The sequence below is a fragment of the Cydia pomonella genome, chromosome 15 (genome assembly GCF_033807575.1).
Source record: "Cydia pomonella isolate Wapato2018A chromosome 15, ilCydPomo1, whole genome shotgun sequence".
NCBI classification, from domain to species: domain Eukaryota; kingdom Metazoa; phylum Arthropoda; class Insecta; order Lepidoptera; family Tortricidae; genus Cydia; species Cydia pomonella.
In genome coordinates, this window is record NC_084717.1 from 17,348,732 (window position 1) to 17,372,482 (window position 23,751).

Consider the following 23,751-nt stretch of genomic DNA (forward strand, 5'->3'; position numbering starts at 1 on the left):
ATAAGTAATGATGCCTTTACCTAAATGGTTAACTGAAAGTAGATCAAGTACTTCATGTTTAAAAAAAAACACATGTATTTTACTTTCCTCGTATTCGAAATGAAAAGTAGATTGTTTAACTCGGGTGAAAGGTATTATTTCAGCCTCGAACTATTAACAAACTACCTCGGCAGAAATTAATGAATGAGGTTTAGTCTATTGTCGCTATTAAATATATTGGAGCACTTGGAGCAGACAAGGTGTTCATATATATCGTATCATACCTATTTGTTATGTACATATTCATAACTACATAAAGGGTTATGTAGTTATGAATATGTACATCGGCTTCATAGGCAGGGGCCTATGAAGCCGATGATCCCAGGTTCAAATCCAGGTAAGGGCATTTATTCGTATGATGAGCACGAATATTTGTTTCTGTGTTTTCTATGTATTTAAGTATTTACAATACAATACAAATCCTCTTTATTGCACAACCTCAGAATAAATGTACATGGAAACACATATAATACATAAAGATAGAGGTAAACAACAGGCGTCCTTATCGCTACGAAGCGATCTCTTCCAGACAACCTTTACTTTTTTTTTGTATTTATATATTATATATGTATATCGTTGTCTAATTACCCGCAACACAAGCCTTATTGAGCTTACTGTGGACTTAGTCAATTTGGTGTAATATTTATTTATATAAAAAATAAAACAAAAGGTTATCACTAAGCTCATAAACCTTAAAAACGAGTTCTATGCCGATTTACTAGCGGTAGGTATATGATCAGAATGAGAATTTCAATTGTAAGCATTATACAATATATTTCAAATTGAAATTAAATATTGACAGGCAAACCGCCAGGCCCTGAGCCAGAATCCTGCGCCGAACGTGAAGGCTACGCCCTCGCCGCCGGTCTAGCCCTGGGGCTAGTCTGCGTACGAGCCGGCAAGGACGCGCAACCACAACACGCTACAGCTCTGAGAACATACATGCTCGGCGGCGAAAGAGTTACCAAACCAGGTATGTCGAATAAGTGAAATTAACCAAAACAATTATAATGAAGAAATTATTGACGTAGTGAACGTGCTCCTAGATCTGGTGAATGTACCTAACAGCATACAAAACAGACAGTACGGTACATAACTACAAGTCTCGCGCGTTTATGTCTCTGTACTACATTTTCGTCTGCTGAGATAATTACCAATTTTCATTACTTAGGTTTTATAGAATAAAAAGTATTATTTTTGATGACTCGTAGAAAAAGTATTGTATACAATAGTGATATAATCAAGCTTTTCAATCTCGTACCTTACTTAGTCAACTCAGCAAGCTTCGTTGCCTAAACACGGTACGGTAGCATCGAGTAGCGGATTTATCAGTACTGCTACTTCACAATAGATGTCGCGACAAACGAAAAGTTTAATGCTCAACAATTGTCAGTTAATATTATAACCGGATTACCGGAACTCTATTTTCAACTCCTTCTGCTTGTATTAGTTGTAATTTGTTGAGCAATACACTTTTCGTTAGTCGCAACACCCGTGCCATCTAGTGTCAAGTAGCGGTACTAAAAAGTCCGCTAGTTGACGCTCGATGTCGACTACGAAAATAATAAGCGTCTTGGTAAGAAAACTGATGTATAGAGTGAGCATTCTATGCTTATTCGTTTCTCTATGGTTTGAATCAAGGAGCCATCTAGTGATAAGTTTCTTCTTTTCAATGGACTGTTAGAAAAAGTATTAGACGGCAATGTTGTCTATATGTACTATGTGTATAGTTTTAAGTGCGAGAAAATAGTCATGTACTACTAGTGGGGGAAACTGCAACATTCGGTCGTTTTCGGCTCCGTTCGGCTCAACATTGCTACGAGCAATTATTGGTGTTGGCTAAACTTGACGCTCCTTTGCGTGCACAACCACAGATAAGACAATGACTTGAATTTTGATATCCCTATATAGCGGAAAGGGATAGTGTCATACATTAGAAAAGAACAACATGATTTATCCCCGATTCAAACTTCGGTTATGTAGAAAGTTTCTTTTCTGTACGGTAACACTATTATTTATTCTGTGGTACACTTGCTTCCTCGTTACTATACTTGGTCAAGCAGTCAGTAGGCGGCAAATTTCTAGCTTGTCAGTAGGCGGCAAATTTCAAAAATCGTGGGTTAGCAACACTGTTTTCGAATAATTCCAAAATCGCGAGTCATCATGTTTGTTTACATTTTGAATCGTTGTTATAAAAACATGTATTGGTTCGATGTACATTGCTGCTTTTCTTAGCGCAATACCAACGCAATAGTGTATTTTGAGTATTGCCCTGCTTCACTTTGCTGTACATTGCTACTGGCATGCTTTGCTTGACAGACTATATATCATTGTTTTTTTTTTCAGGTGCTCAACGCGACAAATTCAAACAAAGCTCGTCGATCCGCTCCGGCTCGGGCGTGAACCTGGACGTGACGTCTCCCGGCGCCACCTTGGCCCTCGGCCTCATCTACCTGCGCTCCAACAACGAGGCCATCGCCGGCTGGCTGGCGCCGCCCACCACCGCCTACCTGCTGGATTTCGTGCGCCCTGATCTGCTCATGCTGAGAATTATCGCTAGAGGTATGTAACGTGCACTCGTCAAAGTTGACCCAATTGTCTGCTAGATGGCGCTGTGCCGGTTGACGCGATTCCTACATCGCGCTAACGAAGTGTCGACGTAAAATCTATAAGTAGGGAGGGTGATTTGTTATTATTTAGTCTTAATTATTGACCAACTTCACAAAACCTTTTATTTAATTGTTGGATAAGAATTATAAGAATATTCAATTTACAGTACATATAATGAATTATGGCGCTACTTTACCGCATTAGTACGATAATTAGCACTTTACGTGCCTATGTCGAAAATTTAAAGGGCCATATGTACTGTAAAACGTATGATTTATGTGCGAATTTCCTATTTTTCGCACTTGTATCGTAATGTACATACGTGCTTATTTATGTATATGTGTATTTGTCATCAGGCCTAATAATGTGGGACAGCATAGAAGCCAGCGAGGAATGGATCGAAAACCAGGTGCCTTCCACCATCCGACCTTACTGCTTCGTGAAGCCCACTGACGAGAACATTGACTATGAAGCCATGAAGTAAGCAATCTTTATTAAATAAATAAATATTATAGGACATTGTTACACAAATTGACTAAGCCCCACAGTAAGCTCAATAAGGGTTGTGTTGTGTTGTGGGTACTTAGACAACGATATATATAATATATAAATACATAAAAAACACCCATGACTCAGGAACAAATATTCATGCTCATCACACAAATAAATGCCCTTACCAGGATTTGAACCCGGGACCATCAGCTTCATAGGCAGGGTCACTACCCACTAGGCCAAAACGGTCGGTTATTAGAAGGAAGTACAGTCTCGTCTAAAAATATCGATACGGACAGAGTGCCAGAAATATGTACAAACTACCTTAATATATGAGCAATAAGGTCCTGTATACATATTTTTGGCACTTTGTCCGTATCGATATTTTTAGACGTGACCGTAGAAGCCTCTCATAAAAAACCGGCTAAGTGCGAGTCGGCCTCGCGCACGAAGGGTTCCGTACCATTATATATAAAAACGGCAAATTTATTTTATTCAGTTTTTTAGTATTTGTTGTTAATGTTGTTATAGCGGTAACAGAAATACATCCTATGTGAAAATTTCAACTGTCTATCTATCACGATTCATGAGCTACAGCCTGGCGACAGACGGACGCACAGCGGAGTCATAGTAATAGGGTCCTGTTTTACCCTTTGGGTACGGAAGCTCATAAATCGGCAAGCCTGCTTTATATTGATAGTAGTCGGATCAAGCCGTTTTAACGCTACGCCTATTGTTGTGTCGCGTCATCGTGAACCATGTCGGAATGCACGAAGGTTATATTATATTATACACTTTTATTAGCTTCACTAGCTCTGTATGTTTGATTCAAATCATTTCATTTGAACCACTTCCTGATATCTGATTCAGTTGAAATTCGGGGTAAGTACTTGCTTAATGAGGGCTACCGTTTTTGTGCTCACCAGTTGGCGCCACTGTAGATGGTGGTCCAGATCAACAGCTCTTAAAATTCTGCTATGCTTGTTTAAGAAAATATGATTACGTTCTAATATACATAAAAGTATTTTAACGTTTAAATTTCTCGTTTTTTAACCTGTTTAATTTTGCATATATTTTAGTTGGCACTCTTTTATAGCCACTAATATTTATTGAACTATACCACCACTTCACGACACATGAAGACATTTTAAATTATAAAAAAACGCTGTTTTTATAAACCGATTTAGCCATCCGTCACTGATTGTCAGCTCGGTCGAACTGAAGTTGCCAATCGAGTAGTTTGTAAGCCCCGCCCACCTCAGGGTAGTTTACGTTGGGCTATAATTGAGCGGACAGAATGCTTCCATGTTCTATTTCCGTTCACTGCTTCCTTGAGACTCAAACGTATTCATAATATGACCTGCTCCCGTAATTTTAAGAGCACATAAAGCCTTACACGGCGCATACGTTAGCGATTATCGACTAAAATTTGATGAGTAATATTTTGTTCTCAGCCAAGCATACTGCAACATCGTAGCCGGAGCGTGTTTCGCGCTCGGCCTCCGTTTCGCCGGATCCGGTGACGAGGACGCCAGGGACGCCGCACTACACTACACAAGACTTCTCCTCACAGTTCGGGGCAAGAGCATAGCGGAATTAGCGGGGCGGTCCACGCTGGAAGCTTGTTTGTGCGTCTGTCTTCTGTCTGCGGGAATGGTATGTTAAATAGGCAGATTAGTGACCTAATTTGCCGATAGATGGCGCTTAACTCTCGGACGCTGACTTCTGCTTCGTGCTGTTAAGGTGGTTCGACTAGGTTACCCAAAGCTTAAACCTCACTAGATGGCGCCACAATTGCAAATTTTGAGTTTTAATTTTTTTGTGGAGTAGTCTTGGTATTTCTATACTGTAAATTATGTGTAGCGCACTCTTTAAATAAATATTGAACTATTAAAACAAACATTGAACACTTCATTGTACAAAAACTACCCCTTAATGTCGACAGAATGTTTCTTGACTCTATTTCTAAGTATCACTCACACATTCAAACAGTCGTACTGAGATCCTTGTAGTAGACAATTTGGCACAGCGTGAGTAGGCTTCAATAGTGTTATTTTAACTTGCGCTGTACACCTGCTGAACCTACGGGCGACCATATTAGCCCTAATAGCTAATGCCCTACGCTCGCGTTCGATGTCCGCGTCGTCACGCATATCGTCGGTGACCAAGTACCCAAGATACTTAAAGGAATAAACCCTCCTCAGTTGTACGCCATTCAAGCGAATGGGTGGGACGTATGATGGGCACTTGCTCCCCGCCTTAAAAACCATGTACTCACTTTTCGCGACATTATATCGTAAGTTATGTTTTTGGGCATAAGACTCGCACTTCTCAATTAGTATTCTTATACCACCGTATGCTATGCTATGTATGTCATCAAATATTATGGCTAAAAATGTATGATATATGACTTTTTATTTGTATGCGCAATGATGATTATGACATAAGTTTTTATGGGTATCAAAGATATGGCTTAAACTTTTATGCAACCCAATATGGACCCGTAATGAGCAACGTAGCACACCTGTATCACAATAGTATAGGTTCAGGCTCGGCAGGGCAGTGTTCTGTACGCGTGGTCGGCTTGCAGATCATGGCCGGCCGCGGCGACGTGGCGGTGCTGCGCCAGTGCCGGCGCCTGCGCGCGCGCGTGCCCGCGCCGCCGCCCGCCGCGCAGCCGGCCGCCGCGCCCGCGCCCGCGCTCACACACGGCGGACAGGTACACGACGTGCAGGTCACGGCCGGCCGCGGCGACGTGGCGGTGCTGCGCCAGTGCCGGCGCCTGCGCGCGCGCGTGCCCGCGCCGCCGCCCGCCGCGCAGCCGGCCGCCGCGCCCGCGCCCGCGCTCACACACGGCGGACAGGTACACGACGTGCAGGTCACGGCCGGCCGCGGCGACGTGGCGGTGCTGCGCCAGTGCCGGCGCCTGCGCGCGCGCGTGCCCGCGCCGCCGCCCGCCGCGCAGCCGGCCGCCGCGCCCGCGCCCGCGCTCACACACGGCGGACAGGTACACGACGTGCAGGTCACGGCCGGCCGCGGCGACGTGGCGGTGCTGCGCCAGTGCCGGCGCCTGCGCGCGCGCGTGCCCGCGCCGCCGCCCGCCGCGCAGCCGGCCGCCGCGCCCGCGCCCGCGCTCACACACGGCGGACAGGTACACGACGTGCAGGTCACGGCCGGCCGCGGCGACGTGGCGGTGCTGCGCCAGTGCCGGCGCCTGCGCGCGCGCGTGCCCGCGCCGCCGCCCGCCGCGCAGCCGGCCGCCGCGCCCGCGCCCGCGCTCACACACGGCGGACAGGTACACGACGTGCAGGTCACGGCCGGCCGCGGCGACGTGGCGGTGCTGCGCCAGTGCCGGCGCCTGCGCGCGCGCGTGCCCGCGCCGCCGCCCGCCGCGCAGCCGGCCGCCGCGCCCGCGCCCGCGCTCACACACGGCGGACAGGTACACGACGTGCAGGTCACGGCCGGCCGCGGCGACGTGGCGGTGCTGCGCCAGTGCCGGCGCCTGCGCGCGCGCGTGCCCGCGCCGCCGCCCGCCGCGCAGCCGGCCGCCGCGCCCGCGCCCGCGCTCACACACGGCGGACAGGTACACGACGTGCAGGTCACGGCCGGCCGCGGCGACGTGGCGGTGCTGCGCCAGTGCCGGCGCCTGCGCGCGCGCGTGCCCGCGCCGCCGCCCGCCGCGCAGCCGGCCGCCGCGCCCGCGCCCGCGCTCACACACGGCGGACAGGTACACGACGTGCAGGTCACGGCCGGCCGCGGCGACGTGGCGGTGCTGCGCCAGTGCCGGCGCCTGCGCGCGCGCGTGCCCGCGCCGCCGCCCGCCGCGCAGCCGGCCGCCGCGCCCGCGCCCGCGCTCACACACGGCGGACAGGTACACGACGTGCAGATAATATCGCATTACACCAACGTGCGCCCAGATATAGAAAAACGAAGAATCATAGACCTAAACTTTCTGAAAATTCATGACAGACACTGGTGGAGATCAGCTCAAGACAGAAGAAAGACCATCCGCGGCAGATTGTAATGTTGACGGTAGACGCATTAAACCAATAGATAGGTAGGACAGGTTCGTTGGGATTGCTTCAGATGCCCCAAGGACAAACTGTCTAGAGATAGGAGCCCCGCCTCCGTCGATTCAGGGAACGAGATAAAGATTTCCGCATTTCACAATATGCCTATAGACTGCGGGTCAGAAACATATATCATCAATCATCGTCTCCCGGCTGATATTGATACAGATGATAGTTTTGATGCTATTTTAAATTTAAAAAACCGTCAGCCGGTTGTATCGCGGTGGAATGACCGTCAGCTGGTCACATGAACGTGTAAAAAAATACGCGCCTTACACTTATGTCCGCAATGTATGTGTAATTTGTAATCCGTGTATTTGAAACGACTGATAGAATGCTACATGCAAAGTTTCATGATTTTGTTATTACTGTCATAAAAAAGTAAGTGCTTATTTTTTACGCGTTCATGCGACCAGCTGACGTTCTTTCCACCGCGATACAATCGGCTGACGATTTTTCTAATTAACAATAAATCTAAACTATAATCTGACAAAGTATCAATCGGGAGGCGTAGACAAATAAATTGTACGTGTTTCGGTGGCTGCCATTCCTCAACCCACCAACGGAGCGGCAGCTGACGTCCACGAGGTTAAGTTATTTGAACCTCTCGTTAGCCAAAACGTGAATCCGTGCACCAGGTATTGAATTCTGAATAATTTAAAACCACTAGATTAATACCTAGCAACGCGTACCTATTCACATTTCCGCATATGAAGGGTTAAAGGATTCGCAGCGGTAAATAAATATATTTCTTGAATAAATTGAATTAGTCTAACAATTCCAGATGGCAGTCCACTGTACAATAGGCCTCCTATTCTTGGGAGGAGGCCGGGGCACATTGAGTACGGCGCCCGAAGCCATCGGTGCGCTCGTGGCCGCGTTCTTCCCCAAGTTCCCCACGCACAGCGAAGATAACAGGTAGTGTAAATTAGTATTGCGATGAAATTGTCACGCAAAGCTGCTCGGTCTGTCTAGACACGCCTGGGGCGAGACAAACGCGCTCGCGGGCGAGGCGAGGCGGCTCGTTCTGTATGACCCTCCTAATTGGGTACTCGACACATGTTGAATATTGTAACAAAATTTATCTAAATGGATACAAAATGAGCCATCCATTATTTAAAAAAAAAGGAATTTAAAAAGACATATTGAAATTATTAAAAAATACAAGGCTCCAGTGTCCATTTTTTTTTTACTTTCAAAAGAAAATGGTACCATGCGATTCCTTACATTTTATTGAAAAATAAATTGTATGACAACTATATCCATATACGCAATATTTCAGGGTCAAAATAGCAATTTTCTTAATCTTCCATATATAGGATGTTTATTTAGTCACCTGCAATCATTTAAGGGCTGAATATATAGGCCATACTGAGCAACTTTTAACAACCCTTGACGACCAGTTTGGCCTAGTGGGTAGTGACCCTGCCTACGAAGCCGATGGTCCCGGGTTCAAATCCTGGTAAGGGCATTTATTCGTGTGATGAGCATGGATATTTGTTCCTGAGTCATGGGTGTTTTCTATATATTAAAGTATTTATAAATATTTATATATTATATATATCGTTGTCTAAGTACCCTCAACACAAGCCTTATAGAGCTTACTGTGGGACTTAGTCAATTTGTGTAATAATGTCTTATAATAATAATATTTATTTAAAACTTTTAACAAGCCCGAAATAGCGAAATAAAATGTTGCTCTCCCATAGAAAATGTCAACATTAGACAGCCAAAATGTATGAAACAACCAAATTTTTGAAGTGAGACTTCTTTAGGCCCGTTGAGAGTGAAATTTCAAGGTCGATTTTTCAATCTGACGGTCACGTGACACCTGACTCCATGACGCGAGTTTAACATTTTTCCCCATCACAAAAAGTGCACAGCGCCGCTAAAGATGTTTTCACTTCAAAAAAACGGAAGATGTCAAACGGAGCATTTCTATGATTATCTCCTTGAATGTTACGGGCCCATAAATCCCGGTCTTTTGATAGGCTTGCGTGGGGATATAGATCCAACACGTAGAGGCTCCTTGGAGAGCTTTGTAGAACCTGCTGGAACCCGTTCACAGGCGCAACAATAGACACCCATGAACCGGTCGCAGCAGGCATTGGGACTATTGTAGTAAAAGTGAACAGTATAACGGTCTATGGATTGAAGTTTGGGAGGACAATGAGACTGGGTTATTGCAAAGAGGTCCAGACACCTGCCATAACAATGTTTTCACTAGTTATCGAGGCAGGCGGTGACTCGCCGCCCACTAGATGGGCCCCTGAAAATGCCGTCGTGAAGACGACCAGGAGCAACACCGGTGTGAGCGGCTCAGGGGTGTGGAGAGGTGTACGCCGCTTTCTACCCAGTGGCTGATAACAGCCACTGTGCCAACTCGCGTCTTATGCAAGTTTTCACTTCCACCCCTGGAGCATTTAGCTCTATTATTATTACAATAAATTGTGTAAAAAATTGTCCATTATGTCAATATCCAGGTAAGATAACAGTTGTATGGAGAAGCAGTCTCCACTGGCGTCTTAAATAGCTGCATAATAATACAACGTGCGTGTATTATCATCACCCTATCATACTTATTTTAACCCTTTGCTTTGCAAAATTATTGACAATCATCAAAACTTTTTATTCTAGATATCACCTGCAGGCATTTAGACACCTCTACGTGTTGGCCGTGGAGCCTCGGCTCATTCTACCCAGAGACTTAAGCACAGGGAAACTATGCTATGCACACATACAGGTATGCCATTTGTGTCTTAGTCATGGCATAGAGAAATAATTAAACATAGAGTGCTCACTCCATACATCAGTTTTCTTACCAAAACGCTTATTATTTTCGTAGTCGACATCTAGCGTCAAGTAGCGGATTTATCAGTACTGCTAGTTGACAATAGATGTCGCGACGAACGAAAAGTCTAATGCTCAGCAATTTATAACCGGATTAACTGGAACTCTATTTTCAACTATGTACTTCTGCTTGTAATATTAGTTGTAAATTGTTGAGCAATACAGTTATCGTCAGTCGTGATACATGTGACATCTAGTGTCAAGTAGCGGTACTGATAAATCCGCTTCTCGACGCTAGATGTCGACTACGAAAATAATAAGCGTTTTTGTAACAAAACAGATGTATGGAGTGAGCACTCTATACTTATTTCTCTGTGGTCATGAGTTATTTATTGACCATTGATTTAAATCCAGAAATTGTAAAACTTTAGCGAGTACGCGCCCACTGTTGTATTTTAAATCTACCCATGCCCAGCAGTGAGACACACAAATAGCCAATAAAAATAAAAATAAAGTATTTTGGCCCATTGTTGGGCATACGCCTCTCCAATATATATCCTTGAAGTTCTTTACGCATAATTTTTACTTAAAAAATTTCAGGTGATCGACCTCGAAGGCGCCGTTCGAAAGATGAAGGCGCCCTGCATCATCCCTGAACTGGATACTCTAAGGGAGGTCAGAGTCAGTGACCCCCGGTACTGGCCCATAACTTTCCAGCGGGATCGCAATTGGGACCAGTTGAAGTGAGTGCAGTTTTACTTTTGATAGTAAGAAATAGTACGTGAGCGAACACTGATTTCCTGTTGCTTGTGTTTCGGTTTCGCGTAGATGCGACATGTGTCGGGCTCTCCGGGCCTTTGGTCCTACAGGGAGGTCGGCCTTCGGCCCTACAGGTAGGTCGGCCTTCCGCTCTACAGGGAGGTCGGCCTTCGGCCCTACAGGTAGGTCAGCCTTCCGCCCTACAAGGAGGTCGGCCTTCGGCCCTACGGGTAGGTTGGCCTTCGGCCCTATAGGTAGGTCGGCCTTCGGCCCTACAAGGAGGTCGGCCTTCGACCCTACAGGGAGGTCGGCCTTCGGCCCTACAGGGAAGTCGGCCTTCGGTCCTACAGCCCAAGTAGCATTGCTAGCTGTATAAGAGCTGTATATTAGTTTATTTGAATACTATAAGCTGTACATTTAGGCTGTACTACAGCTGTATAAGCGCTTATACAGCCCTTATAAGTTAAAAAAGGGCCCCAATTATACAGCTTTTCGCGTTATTAGAGCTGTACAGTAGCTGTACAGTAGCTGTACAAGCAATAGATAAGCTGTATAATAGCTGTAATTCGGTGTAAATGGAAACCTTAGCACTACAGATTATCTCTTATAAATATGATTTAAGAATATCAGTTTTAAATAGGTTTTTAAGAAGAATTACAATAGAATAAAAAATATTCAAGTCTAAAAATGTCTTCTGTTCATTCGTTATATTTGTAATGGCGACAAATGACAAATATAAGTGGAAAGTAATAAAGTGCAGTTAAGATACAGGATCTTGAGAGCAGTTATATTACTATTGGTAAGTGCCGATTATTATTTATTGTGAACATGTGTATCTTTTCTGGCAAAATATTCACGCCCCTGCTTAATAATCAAGAAAAACATAACAAAAATATCTAAAAGTGGTACATAAGTTTAGTTTTTGTTTTTAAGGTTAAGGTTTTTTTTCTTTTAATGTTAATTCTAAGGTTAAAGTCAATTTATTTTAGCTGGTTATCATAATATGACAAGTTTTTGTTAAATATTTGCAAGTTTATCTTTAATTATATTTTCAAATATGTTTTTATTCATAGTAAAATGGCGACAGTATTTAAACAGCCTATAGGATAGTTGGAGAGCATCATAATCTTAGTAGCTGTACTATGTAATTAATGGAGTCACTTCTACAGCTTTTGGATTTAAATCAGCTTTGTAATAGAATATTTTTATACATTTGACTGTATTTCGGCTTTCTGTACATAAGTTATAATTCCCGTTAGAGATCCGTATTATAATCCGTTAAACTGTACTACAGCTGTCATTTATTCTTTTAGTTCTATAATAACCTTACAGACAGAAGTTATAACACCATTATACTTATAATAGTGTAAAATTACGCCATAAGAATTAGTTTTAAATCGGAGTTGACAAATACTTTTATACAGCAACAAGTGCCAGGTGATCCTACACTACAGCCTCTATACAGCTTAAATGATAGAATAAGCTTGTAGCGTCACACAACACTTAAAGTTTTATAACGGAGTTTACAGATACTTTTTTACAGCAACAAGTGCCAATTGATACTACAATACAGCCTGTATACAGCTTTAACGATAGAATTAGGTCGAAGTGTCACACAACACTTAAAGTTTTATAGTAGATTTTTTATTTTCTGATATAACACCCCATGCGTACGCAGATTCCTTTATAATGATTTTATACAGCTTGAGCTCAGGTTAGTTTTCTCTGACACTCTTATAAGTCCCTTAAACCACCCTAAGTTCTAAATTGGCTGGTATATTGATTTTACCGACACTTAAATGCTACTTGGGAGGGAGGTCGGCCTTCGGCCCTACAGGGAGGTCGGCCTTCGGCTCTACAGGTAGGTCGGCCTTCGGCCCTACAAGGAGGTCGGCCTTCGGCACTACAGGGAGGTCGGCCTTCGACCCTACAGGGAGGTCGGCCTTCGGCCCTACCACTGGGATTCGAAGGTCAACACTGCGTCGAAGACGTCGCGGCAAGTTAGAGCTTACGGTCATGCCTTGATCTAGAATCAGACCAAGATTTTTATTATACCGCGAAGCACACGGCCCGCGTACAAGTAAGCGTCATTATTTCATAGAAGTTTGACGTTTAAAATAACACTTGCACCGTTAGGGCTATCAAAATAACTACCAACTAATCTTGGTCTGACTCTAACAATACTCAAAAACAACCAGAATATGAATGCCCGATGCTTTCGAAATCTGTCATAATAATTGTTACTAATATATTCTATTGTTAATAAGTGTATTTTTTTATATAGAAATAGGCGGCGCGTTTATTATAAATCTTAAATTCATTTGATTATTTTTTCCAGAACATTCCTAGAATACACCTGGTGCATCGACATAAAACAGCGAGCTGGTTGTCTCTCCTACCTGGACGACCCCCACGGGTTCCTCTCCATCCTGGCGCAGACCCTGACCCTGGACAACACCAACATCTGGTCCGTCACGCCGGAGAATATTGAACTCTTCACCAATGATGATAAGGTAAAATATTCTTATTACTACATATTTATATTTTGTTTGTGTGAGAGCGCGCGTGTCGTGTTTTTACTAACCTAAGGATAATTTATATGTACTGTTACCCCAAGAAACCACTTTATTCAGTTAATTTTGTATTATAATATATTATTTATTGTGCAACTGTTATAATAGTATGCAACTGTTGTATTTTTGAAGTGAAAACTTCTTTAGCAGTGCTGTGCATTTTTTGTGATAGGGAAAAAATGTTAAACTCGCGACAGGTCACGTGACCGACAGATTCGTCAGATTGAAAATTCGTAAGACGGACACGTGACCTGATCGAAAAATTGTTACAATGTCATTGAAGCCAGTAGACCGCGCGCGGCGTAAGTAGAGGAAGTATTATAATTATAATTAAAGCAATTCGTGCAAAATTATTTACTAACCATTCCAAAATATCAAAAATGCACAACGTTAATATTCAAGTCTTCACTTCTGCCGGCACTCCCGGAGTGCAACCTGTTGTTTTTTTTTTTTAATGCAGTCTTCTAGGTCTACAAACCAACATTTACTTTGATTTTATTTATGATTTTAGGTGTTAGCTGCTGTCTTAGGAAAAATATTGTGTGTAACAGTACATTATTAGGTCTTTAAATTCTCGGGCCTGTCTTTACAAAACTCAACTTCGTTTCGTTTTGTAACTTCGCCTCTCTAATTTCAACGACCCTCATTATGTAGTACATAATGATATGCATCGGTTGCTAAAAAACATTTATAAACCCGCAACCCAAAGGATAGCGCGGTCCAAATTTATAGTAACGCCATATAACATGAATTACAAACAACATTAAATTTCACGCTGTCTCCAGAGCCTTGATTAAATCTTTGTCCCCCAGGTCCGCAACTTCGTAAAGCACTACCTGTCCAAAGACAGTACGTCGTCGATCTGCGCAGACTGTCTGCTCATACAGAAGAAACGAAAAGGATTGAAGAACGAAAACTTTTTGCCGAAGCAATGCATCTGTCGGACTTACAGGTACAGGTTTACAGTTTGAAAACATTTAAGGCTTATTATCAGACTAAACATTAGTGTTAAACTTTAAGGGGCTACCAGGCTAAATTAGCTGTTTTTACGTCGCTATAGCATGCTTGAACGTTGTATGAACAATAAAGTTCTGTACACAATATTTTAGCTTGGTAATTGTTATTTAATTAGGTCTACTGATATTTAAAAAAAAAACATACCGTGTCACAAGTAAAAAATTTTTCTGTGAACAAATTTCTCGAGTTGAAATTCGTAGAAACTCCCCTATTATGCAACACTTAGACACCAAACTTTAACCAATACTGAATAATCATGTGCACTTCAATTATGTCTACCGATTTTTCAAATATATAAATAGCTTTTGAGAAATCGATACTATTCAACCCTGGCGCCGTCGGACGGGGAACCTGTGTCACTCGACGCGACGAGCGCGCAATATTTCTCTGTGAATTTATCGTACGATTTTGACTTTTAAGTGATAGAGGATACTGTTAATTTAAGTTTAAAATGAGTGTGCTAGTGTTAAGAGAACGAACGGACGCAATAATTTGTTTGCTCATCGTGAACCTTGTCGGAATGCATGAAGGTAGCCACGCGCGTCAGTTGACCTCTTTGGCAGTCAAAGAGGTAAACAAAAGAGCATTCGAACTTTTCAAATTGATTTAATTTTGACCTCAATTTTCATCATCTGCAATAATCATATATCACTCCAAAATCGTAAAAATAATATACTTATATAAAATATTTAAATAATTGATTTTGTTCCAGCCGCGAGGAGCGCGAATACGTCCAGAGTCTTAGCATGGTGACGTACGAGTGTGTTGTGAAAGACATACTCTGCGCACTGCCCATATGGACCACATTCTTGAAGGTAAGTGGATTTTATTATATAAATAAATAAAGGGTGTAACGGGCGAGTAATCTTTCAAAAGCTACCAAAGCCTGGAGTTATATATCCAGATGATGGCTTATCATTGGGATGTGCAACGTACCAACCCTCACCCCCTTTTTTCAGATTTTTGATGTCAGAAAAGACAGTGGTATCCCAAATTCAAGCCGTATTTTCAACCTTTTTCATGGTACAAATCTGGGTATAAAAAAATCTAGATCCTCAACTTCAGTTTTTTGTATATAGAGGCGAGACGAAGAATGTAAAAACATTGAGATAGAGTAAACTGCATGATAAATGAACAGAACACTTTTCATGAATAAACATCACTTTTGCTTTTGCCGCTGCTGTCAGAAACGTTAGTATTTGACATGTTACTTCAGTCAACCTCAGTACTCTTTAATAAAATTAATAAATAAATATTATAGTACATTATTACACAAATTGACTAAGTCCCGCAGTAAGCTCAATAAGGCTTGTGTTGAGGGTACTTAGACAACGATATATATAATATATAAATAATTATAAATACTTAAATACATAGAAAACACCCATGACTCAGGAACAAATATCCATGCTCATCACACAAATACATGCCGTTACCAGGATTTGAACCCGGGACCATCAGCTTCATAGGCAGGGTCACTACCCACTAGGCCAAACCGGTCGTCAATCTCCTCTGACTGAATTAACGTAACACGTCCGTGCATCCGTGAAACCACTATAAAATCCACTTCTTCACTTCCAGATAATAAAAACAATGAAAACCGACCCCTCTACCTACCACATCTGGCAAGTCAAGCTCCTTCTCTCCCAAATCGAAGCGCACAACAAGCGCGCCCTCAGCGACATGAGGGTCGACGGCCAAGACCAGAACGAGCCCCTCATGTCCAGCGAATTCACCTTGGCCATCAAACAGAAAGTCGCACATATCTTTGACGGCTGGGAGCATAAAATAACCCCCTATTTGAAGAAATATCTAGGTCTACCTAGTACTAGAAAGATATCGAGCACTGATGATGATATAAAGAAGATTCTGTGCGCGTTTTTGATATTTCATGATTTGCCGCGGAATGTGTTGAAGGGGGTGGATTGTGATTTGGAGGGTATTATGGCGATGGAGGGGTTAAGTTTGAGTGTTGAGGCGGTATATAAAATTGAGTCGATGTTGAGGTGATAGGATATGTTACAAGATGTAACTTGGATTGTTTTTGGACTGACTGTACCACTTTTCGAAAATAGATTACTTTTGTTAACATTATCGATGTTATTGTACCTAATATTTTATGAGTAAATCGCTTTTATTCAATTAGTTAGGTTTTAAAACAGAGTAATGTAATTGAAGGGATGTTTACAAACATATCATTTTTTGCAGATTTGAGGTATTGGTATCATAGTGTTGGTCTAAGAAGGAGCTACAAGTGGTGCAAAAGATTTGTCAAAAAATGACCCCATATGTCCAAAATCGTTCCCTAAAAATATACCCATTTTACAAAAATGACATATAAATTTACAAAAAGAACATAGCTGTTTTCATGAGCTCACATAAAAAACTTCCCTTTAAGTATACGTACCTATACACCCTACCTATAGTATATGTATCTCTAATAGCCGGGTCCACCATAGCACACTCGGGCGTTTTCACGTCTACACTGGCCGTATTGTGCGTGAGGAAATTGCCTCGCGCGTATGCTCGCTCTGTGTGGACCCGCCTAATAACTAGTACTTAAAAAGACATTTAGTTTTTTTCGTTTCCTGTAAAATCATTTTAGTGTTGTTATGTTGTTTTTGTAAACATCATTCAATTGCTTATTTGTTGATAATGTACGAGTATCGTTCGAATCTCATTTATTTTTAATACAATTGTATTAAACACAACCACCTGAATGTTCAAGAATTAAGTGAAAGCTGGTCTTGTCACTACTAAAAGTATGGTTTTTTGCACGCATGTACAGTATTTTCCTATAAATCACTGAAACGCTTTTGAATATGAATAAAGCGTCTGAAATAAATATTGTTTTTAAACTTCATTATTTACATCCCCCGTCATTAGTTAACTAAATTTTCAAAATGTTAAATCGTAGTATAAGTAGGTACTATTCCTATATACACAGATGTTCCATATTTGCATTCTGAAAATATGTGAACAAATAACATAGTTATGCGCATTCATGCTCGCCGCTCCGATGTGTGAGTGCGACAACACTATGCACGGATATTTGATGCTACGTCCTGCTCGTACATCAGAGGGGCGTGCTGATCCGCATCCAATGTGTGTATAGACTAGGTCTGTTCGTTTAAGAGCTTTTACTACCATCATATATGTAGTTACTATTTGTATGGGGTATTCCCATTAGTCCCCGCCCCACTTTACGCCGCCATATTATGTATACATGGTACCACAGTATTGCACACCATCAATACATAGGTAAATCAATTAATAAATCACTGAGAGTTGCATTTTCCAGTTCTGATTCCTAGTTGAACAACATTTAAGTTATTACATAGTTTAAATGGATAACTTCGTCTACGTATGTGGCTTTCCATTGAGAAGGGTCCTTATGGGCATAGAGCATAAGGACCCTGTAGGCATGGAACGCCACATATGACGATACTATGTGCTAATCATTTTCTGTACTTTCGATTCAGATATGATAAAACTTAATGAAGTCATGTCATTGATTACAAATTAAATCAAGTATTTGGATTATCACCAGATATAGTTAGATATCGGAAGTTATAAATGGCGGGGTCGCGTTGCCCCAAAACAGTCGCGGGTAGAATTCGGAAGGCATTATGGCGGACAAAATTGGAGTTTTGCTGATATCTCTCTTCGTTGGGAGTTTAGGTAAGTGCTGTTTAATTTCATTACTAGCTTAATTAATAAGTGTGTTGTGTTTTACACAGGATGAACTTGTTATCTGACGTCGTAAGACGTCGTAATTAAAGAAAACTACTTCATACGGAGTAAAATCAGCATTATTTGTACCTCTACGAGGAATGACGTTCGCGTGAGCCTTGCAAATCGCACGCTTGCTGGACACAGGTCGGTGGCGAAAGTAAGCGTGGATTTTTTCTGAAAATGTAGAAAGTTCAGTACAAATCTCGCGCTAGCTCTTATGAATATACGTAAAGGGCACGAACAGATTGCACCTGGCTGACATTTATTGTCGATCTTATCTCACCAAAAATATGTTCTAATCGGTCATAACGCTCAAAGCAATGCCAATGTTGGTTTAATGTCACATGTACCTAAATTAAGTCCTCTTAAGCCACATCTTAAGGCATACCAAACAGTTAGATGCACCGAGAATAGCACATTTTTTAAATAAATAATACGTCTTGCGAGTGAAGTATTCTGCTAGAATGATGCTTACGTTTAACCCTTTGAACGCCAAGAGCCACTAAAGTGGTCGTGTGCTGTCGTGCCTACCACGGCAACGACTACTAAAGGGTTCATGGCAGACGCTGTCAAAGCAATATTACTGTTGACAGATAAGGTTTAAATTCGTTTCTCACTAGTTAAGATGTTGGCGTGTATGCCACATTTCGATGCGAGAGAGAAAGTGTTCAAAAGGTTAAAGATAATTGAAGTGTGCAAATGGGAAGCCTTAACGTATATGAACATTTCACGAGTGTAAAAGAGGCAGACTACAAATGAAAAAACTTTTGGGCTTCATAACGGCCGCTAGCCGGCTTGAACCTTTAGAAAATATTTTTGGTTTGACCCCTTGGATTGATTCCTTAAATCTTGTCGGATTGGAAACTGACTTGTAACTTCCCGGTGTCCGACAAGTCAGCGCAGCGTGCAGCGAGCTAAGTTGCTCGGGGCGAGCTTCGAATGTTCTATTTCAACTGCGTTTTCAGGTTTTTCTGCAGAGCGAATAGAGAAGCATAATAAAACTAGATGATCTAGTTACACCATCGTGTTGTTACAAGATTACAAGCAAAAGTTACAGATCTGTTGCGACATCTTCACACCAGGTGCGTTCTCCAGATCTGAGTGCACTTTTACATAACCTAATGCCCTGATGAGCACGTAACTTTACATGCAAAAACTACTTTTATCGCTCACTAATTTAATTTGTAATTGATTGTTGTGTTTTTTCTCATATAAGTGAACAATTGTTATTCTTTTGAGAAATAAAAATCTTTAAACGGAAAAACAAAGTCAGGAGATTAAAAATTATTGAGTGTTTATTTATTTATATCTTAAATTACAAATCGGAGTTATAAATCAGCGTGATTTTTGTTAAGCCATTGTGTAATCGATAGATAACACTGACGATGAACTAGCTATTGATAAGAACGCAATAAAACCAAATTAGTATATCATTGATAACCTTTCAAATGTTTCGTTATCGTAAGTAGGTAACACGTACGATGTCAACAATTTTATTTACCAACAAACGGGGTTTTGCATGATTAACAAGATATAAATTATAATATTTACTCACAATTCTCACAAAACACACAGCCTACCTACCCTTAAGCTACCACAAGTTGTGGTAAGGCCCTTAATTGTTATCGCAATGCAATTGATGCGAATTACATTACTATTCATTATTTACTACCTTATTTACGCGAATGTGGGATTACGCTCCGCTAGGTAGGTACATAACAATATATAACGTCCCACGAGTTCTGGCCGTTGGCGCTTACGACGCATAGCAACGTATTCGTATAGAGACGACGTGAATAACAGCGTAAACGCCAGTCGCCATACGGTACCTTTTCTAGTGGAACGTCACATATACTTAGGCACAAACATTCTCAGTACATGTACAGTAAAGCTACATCTTAGCGGCAATCTTGAAGTCACCGAAGAGCCCAATTTAAAGTAGGTACCTATCCACGTGAGAAGTGAAACAAAATCTCCTGCTATACTTTTAACAAATCCTTTCCCTTTCTAGCACTACCCCAACCCCAAACTCCAGATGACTTGTCCATTTTCTTCGACCACACGGACACCAGCGCTCGGATCGTGGGCGGCACACAAGCACCAGAAGGGAGCGTGCCGTACATGGTGGCCATGTCGCAAGGGCTGCTCGTCCGCTCGTTCATGTGCGGGGGCTCCGTCATCGGGCCAAGGCTCGTGCTCACGGCCGCGCACTGCATTGAAGCTGCCTATAGCTTTGGAAGTCTATCTTCGTAAGTATTTAATTTAGAATGTACTGTTTAATTTGGATTGTAGCCAAAAACTGCCTAGGGTCGCTGCTTTCGAGATATATCTTGATCAAGAAATAGTGGTACTACCTGGTACGTTACCTATTGTTTTTTTCTATGTCTTCCCCTACTCTGCGAGTTAATTATGTAGGTCATACTGGACAATTGTTATTTCAGGATCGATCCCGAAATGTTTATTAATCGTGTTTTGATCATTTAAAAAACTCATTATGTCTGATTGAATCCTAAAAATTTTTAAGAGCAACTTTTTTGATTTCGATATTGGTCCAATAGTAAAAGGTGTTCTGCACGACATTGAGCTCGTATGAGCTCGTTTAGGAGACTGCACTATTTAGATCGTCAGAAATTGCCAACTACTAGGGCCAGTTTCAAGATCTTTCTTGGACGATATATACTAGAACTAGGTAAGTTTGTATATATAATGTTGTTTTTTTCTGCGTAATACAGTAGCACATAGTCTGGTTGACCAACGCTAGAACGGTTCAGGTCTGGGTCCAGGCTTCCGACCCTGACCCGCCCCGACCCGGACCTTTCTAGCGTGACTCATCTTTTATACATATAGTTATGTACCGTCACACTGGATATATCTGTTACTAAGAGTTCGACCCAGATATTGGAAAAATAATACTTAATAAGAAAAGAAGAAGAAAGTTTATTTTAACCGAAGATGAGTATAACGTTATGAGAATAGAATCTGCACACTGTACTGATAAGTTATAAACTTATAAACAGGGGGGCCTTAGTTCACATATCCATTATTTCATCTTTCCAGCTCTCTCCGCGTAACCGTGGGCACCAACCGCTGGAACCTCGGCGGGCAGACGTACTCCCTGGAGCGCAACGTCACCCACCAGCACTACGTGGCGAACATCATCAAGAACGACATCGGTTTGCTGATCACCACGACAGACATCGTGTACTCGAGCACCGTGAGGCCGGTGGCGTTGGCGTTCGAGGAGGCCGGCGGTGGTGTTGCCGCTAGGGTTGCGGGATGGGGCAGGATCAGGGTAAGTTTTTACAATCCACGGCCGGTGTGTCTTTTTAACCGACTTCAAAACAGGGGAAGGTAATCAATTCGACCGTATTTTTTTTCTTTGAATTTTTACCTTAGAACTCAGTCATTTTTTCACTGACTTGGAAAAGTTTTTTATTTGAAAGTATATGTATAGATTGTACAGTTCCCATTTTGTCCCATTATCGTCAAAATTCTGCAGTCGGTGATGGGATCCGTGAGGAATTAAGGGAACTCCTCAAATATAATAGGCGTACAGGGAATGACATTTCATTTCATAGTTAATTTTATTTGTTTTGCGAGCTTGGCTGACACACTTCTGTGTGATGTGGCAACCTGCAACTAGAAAAAGTTTACGAATAGAATTGACAAACATCCCAAACTTTCACATAGGTAGATTTATGTTTTGAACTTCTTAAGATGCGAAAAATTGAAACCACGGCGGGTTCGTTCAACATCGTTATATTTCAATAAATTTAAAATGATAGCCCCATTTTGATGTCATCTTTTAGCTAATATCCTGTACTGTGTTTTAAGAATAAAAAAAGTACAGGTCAACGACCTCGTTTTCGAAAAAAAAGATATAATGTGAAAAAAAGTAAATTTTTGAAGACAATTTTTATCTTAGTTAAAACATTCCACAAGTTCCACGAGTCCAAACAAGACCTGATGGTTGAGAAAAAACATCGGTATGGGGCTATGGGGTGTGATTTGTCTATAAAATTCATCGTACTATACGTGGTTAACGTCTCCACTATACGTGCACAAACACGTTGTATAGTGGTTCGCTCGATATTTTAGGATGAAGACGCCTCGCCCGGCACTGAAGCGCGCGCAGTGCTCCCCAAACCCACCTTTTCACCCGACCAAGTCGAGTTTCACCCGACCTTTTAGCATGACCAGTGTTGGGACATGTTTTATAGCAAGAATTTTAAGCAAACTGACAGCTTCTAACAAATATGCTTATGAATTTAAAACACCAACTTAAAATTTTACAGGCAGGAGGCGCACTCTCCACCGTGCTCCTGGAGCTGTACACGGAAACAATCGGCAACCAACTCTGCGTGGAAGAGGTAGAGAAAGCTGCCATAGACTGGAAGGAACAGAACAACGTGGATGCTCCTCCTGTTGACCCTGTTCTTGAAATCTGCACCTTCCACTCTCACGGACACGGCAATTGCAACGTAAGTTATTTCTTAGCTTTTCTTTCGTCTATCCACTCTAAAGACGATGATGGGTTTCTTTCGATATCCTCGATTCTGGAGAGTATGAGAGGCTTTGCTCGCCTTTCGGCTTTGAAAGCTGTTGTGGTTCGCACTCCACCGCTGTCGGGTGGTCGTGACTATCGCCTATTTGGAAACGATTGGACGTCAGTTAGACACTCTAAAGAAGCCAAGCGTGAATGAAGCAGAGAAAGCTGTCATAGAGTCCAAAAAACAGCACAATGTGGAGGAATCTTCCGTCGATTCTGTTCTGGAGATGCTAGGGTGCCTCCCTAAGCCCATTGGTGGAAATATTTGCTGTCCTTGTGTGAGGTGTTGGTAGCTCAGTCACACCCTGTGTTACTTTTTTCCACTTTCTTTATTCTAATCTTAACATACGTTACTGATATTCGACCTAAATTAAGTGAGTGACCCTTGCAACCATGGATGTTTTCTTTCAGGGCGACTCCGGCAGTGCGTTAGTGCGTGTAGACACCCAGCAGCAGATCGGCATCGTTTCCTGGGGCTTCCCTTGCGCGGTCGGTGCACCAGACATGTTTGTACGCGTCAGCGCGTATAGGCACTGGATACTCGCGAATGCAGTGTAAAAACGACCTTAGTGGTTTAATAATAAGGTTCAATTTTAAATAGCACTTGTTGTACTATAGACCTACTTATACTGCATTATAACAGATCGGCGTCGTCTCGTGGAGCTTCCCTTGCGTGGTCGGCGCACCAGAGATGTTTGTACGGGTTAGCGCGTATAGGCACTGGATACTCGCGAATGCCGTCTAATAACGACCTAAGTAATTGATTTAATAAAACGGTTCATTTTTAAATAGCACTTGTTGTACTATACAACGTGTCCCAAAACTCAACGATAAGCCGGCACCAGAGGATGGAGCTGCTTATGATTAGTCGAGAAAAAATAAGGAAAAAAATATATCTCAATTATTTTAGAAATTACAGAAAAAAAATGAAATTCATTGAAAATCGACATCCCTAATGGTATTTTTAACGACCATGTCTACAAATATTCAAATATTACTGTTTTTTATTTTGTTTTTGGAAACTTCAGTAGCCCTGCTATCTAACACAGTTCTTAAAAATACCAAAATACATGTAGTTTTTACACAAAAAATAATCAAAATTCATTTTGTCCCTACA

At 42.1% G+C, this 23,751-nt stretch overlaps 2 protein-coding genes across 2 annotated transcripts in view; both read left to right on the forward strand.

The window, feature by feature from the left end:
• LOC133525559 (anaphase-promoting complex subunit 1) overlaps positions 1 to 17,195 on the forward strand; it is a 42,027-nt gene extending 24,832 nt beyond the window's left edge. The window contains exons 16-27 of the mRNA XM_061861857.1: positions 842 to 1,012; positions 2,386 to 2,601; positions 3,006 to 3,129; positions 4,596 to 4,797; positions 5,732 to 5,860; positions 7,996 to 8,129; positions 9,849 to 9,954; positions 10,602 to 10,744; positions 13,099 to 13,273; positions 14,146 to 14,285; positions 15,063 to 15,165; positions 15,932 to 17,195. Of these exons, the coding sequence (XP_061717841.1) occupies positions 842 to 1,012; positions 2,386 to 2,601; positions 3,006 to 3,129; positions 4,596 to 4,797; positions 5,732 to 5,860; positions 7,996 to 8,129; positions 9,849 to 9,954; positions 10,602 to 10,744; positions 13,099 to 13,273; positions 14,146 to 14,285; positions 15,063 to 15,165; positions 15,932 to 16,360 (2,072 nt within the window). The 3' untranslated portion in view covers positions 16,361 to 17,195. The remainder of the gene's footprint in view (positions 1 to 841; positions 1,013 to 2,385; positions 2,602 to 3,005; positions 3,130 to 4,595; positions 4,798 to 5,731; positions 5,861 to 7,995; positions 8,130 to 9,848; positions 9,955 to 10,601; positions 10,745 to 13,098; positions 13,274 to 14,145; positions 14,286 to 15,062; positions 15,166 to 15,931) is intronic.
• Positions 17,196 to 17,798: 603 nt separating this feature from the next.
• LOC133525544 (chymotrypsin-2-like) lies at positions 17,799 to 23,428 on the forward strand. The gene is made up of 5 exons (XM_061861833.1): positions 17,799 to 18,031; positions 20,097 to 20,334; positions 21,143 to 21,377; positions 22,381 to 22,566; positions 23,046 to 23,428. Exons 1-5 carry the CDS (start codon positions 17,980 to 17,982, stop codon positions 23,190 to 23,192), a joined length of 858 nt encoding a protein of 285 aa, XP_061717817.1. The 5' UTR covers positions 17,799 to 17,979; the 3' UTR covers positions 23,193 to 23,428.
• The last annotated feature ends 323 nt before the right edge of the window (positions 23,429 to 23,751 follow it).